Source organism: Trichechus manatus, unplaced genomic scaffold (genome assembly GCF_000243295.1).
Source record: "Trichechus manatus latirostris isolate Lorelei unplaced genomic scaffold, TriManLat1.0 scaffold00310, whole genome shotgun sequence".
Classification (NCBI taxonomy): Eukaryota; Metazoa; Chordata; class Mammalia; order Sirenia; family Trichechidae; genus Trichechus; species Trichechus manatus.
The window spans coordinates 48,779-50,600 of record NW_004444246.1 but is presented as its reverse complement, the minus strand read 5'-3'; the positions used below and the strand labels follow the sequence as shown (position 1 = coordinate 50,600).

General features: G+C 39.5%; 1 protein-coding gene across 3 annotated transcripts in view; it reads left to right on the top strand.

Annotated features, from left to right (window-relative positions):
• ATP10D (ATPase phospholipid transporting 10D (putative)) overlaps positions 1–1,822 on the top strand; it is a 170,786-nt gene that overhangs the window by 145,181 nt on the left and 23,783 nt on the right. For 2 of the 3 annotated variants that reach the window (XM_023725451.1, XM_023725452.1), the window contains exon 20: positions 1,351–1,792. In XM_023725451.1, the coding sequence (XP_023581219.1) occupies positions 1,351–1,551 (201 nt within the window). In that variant the 3' untranslated portion in view covers positions 1,552–1,792. Of the gene's footprint in view, positions 1–1,350; positions 1,793–1,822 lie in introns of those variants that run through there. The other variant, XM_012559790.2, reaches the window with a different exon arrangement.

Sequence of the window (1,822 nt, the reverse complement as noted above, 5' to 3'; positions counted from 1 at the left end):
ACTAAAAAGAACACGTTAAGGAAGAAATGACTAACTCAGGGATACGATACATGTGCTGCCATTTTACGCATGGCAGGGATCACTAATAAATCCCAGCACTCTTTCCTTCTGGTCTGAATGCAGCCTCGGAATCCTTCTACACACATCTCCTAGCAGACATTACCATTCAATCAGAGTTGGCTCTTGTTTTGAAAACTGTTTTCAATCACTTGACTAGTGTCTCTACTTGATCCTTCTCTTTCTCTGGGGAGAAAACATTTTTGCACATTCAAGTTATGTAAGAATAGTTTATTAATTCAACAAATATTTGTTGAGTACCTACTATTCATCAGACACTGTTTTAGTCATGTGGATAAAAGAGACAAAGACCCACTCTCTGAAGCTTATATTCTGGTAAGAGAACCAGAAAATCAGTAAACAAATAAGATTATTTCCGATGGTGATGAGAGACTTCTAACAGTACCATGGTAGTAGTGAGTGATTGGGTGGCTATACCTCTTAGACTGGCCCAGGACTGTCTTTATGAGCAAGTGATATTTGAACCAGGACTGAGGAGCTGGTTATGTGGGAGGTCCAGGTCAAAGAAATCCTGGAAGAGAGAATTCCTGGAAAGTAAAGTTCCAAGGCAAAAATGGATTTGGCATTTATGAGGAATAGAACGAAGGCCTTTGTGACTGGAACATAGTGAGTGAGGATCCCAATGGTAGGAGGTGACTCTGGAGAGCTGTGCAGTGGGCACCCCATGCAGGACCTTATAGGCCATGGGAAGGAATTGCAATGGAAATCCATTTGTATTGGAAATGCAGTGGGAAGTCTTTGAAGGAATTAAAATGGGTTAATTTGTTTAGTTAGGAGGATAACATGGCCTAAATTACATTTTTTTAAATCGTCTGGCAGCTATTGGAAGATTGGATTGGTGGTAGGAGGGGAATCAAAGAGGCCAGTTAGATGGTTATTCAGTTATTTCTAGAGAGAGCTGGTGATGGCTTGGAATGAGAAGAGTAGTGGAGATGGAGAGAAATGAATGGATTTGGGGAAGCTTTTGAAACAATACTTTTTGATCTATAGGATATGGAATTTTAGTAATAGTAGCACTATTTCACTTAAATTTTAAAATTGATCCAATGAGAAAGGCAAGGGAAGTTGAGGAAGAGTTTATTGAGAGATTTTTTTCACCACATTCACCTGTAAACCCTTCTCGCTCTATTACCACCCGTCATTCTTCCTACCACTATTGACAAATTCCACCTGTCTTTGAGTGAAAAGTCAAGTGTTTACTCATATTGTTCCTTGACTTTGATTTGACCGTTGTTAATCTTAAACTCTCCCACGTATCTGTTTCATTTCCAGGCATACTTACCCCTGACCTTCTGGATCACCTTGTTTGATGCCTTTTATCAAAGTCTAGTCTGCTTCTTTGTGCCTTACTATGTGAGTCCTTTTTTACTTATTGTGTTTGTTATTAATGAATCAATGATGTCCATTTATACTTTGCCGCCAGTATCAACATATAGAAGGGTAGATTGTTCATATAATCTGGTGAATTATTAACTGACTATATTTGGCACAGTGGTTAAGAGCTTGGCTGCTAACCAAAAAGTTGGCAGTTCAAATCTGCCAGCTGCTCCTTGGAAACCCTATGGGGCAGTTCTACTCTGTCCTGTAGGGTCACTATGAGTCGGGATCGACTCAACGACAATGAGTTTGGTTTTTTGGTTATATTGTAAAATGCTCCCAAAATAGATTGGTTAATGGATTAGATTTAGAGATAAGTGCCTAGTTGGGTCTTGAGTCCCTCTTTAGCCCTGTACTGCTTGATAAT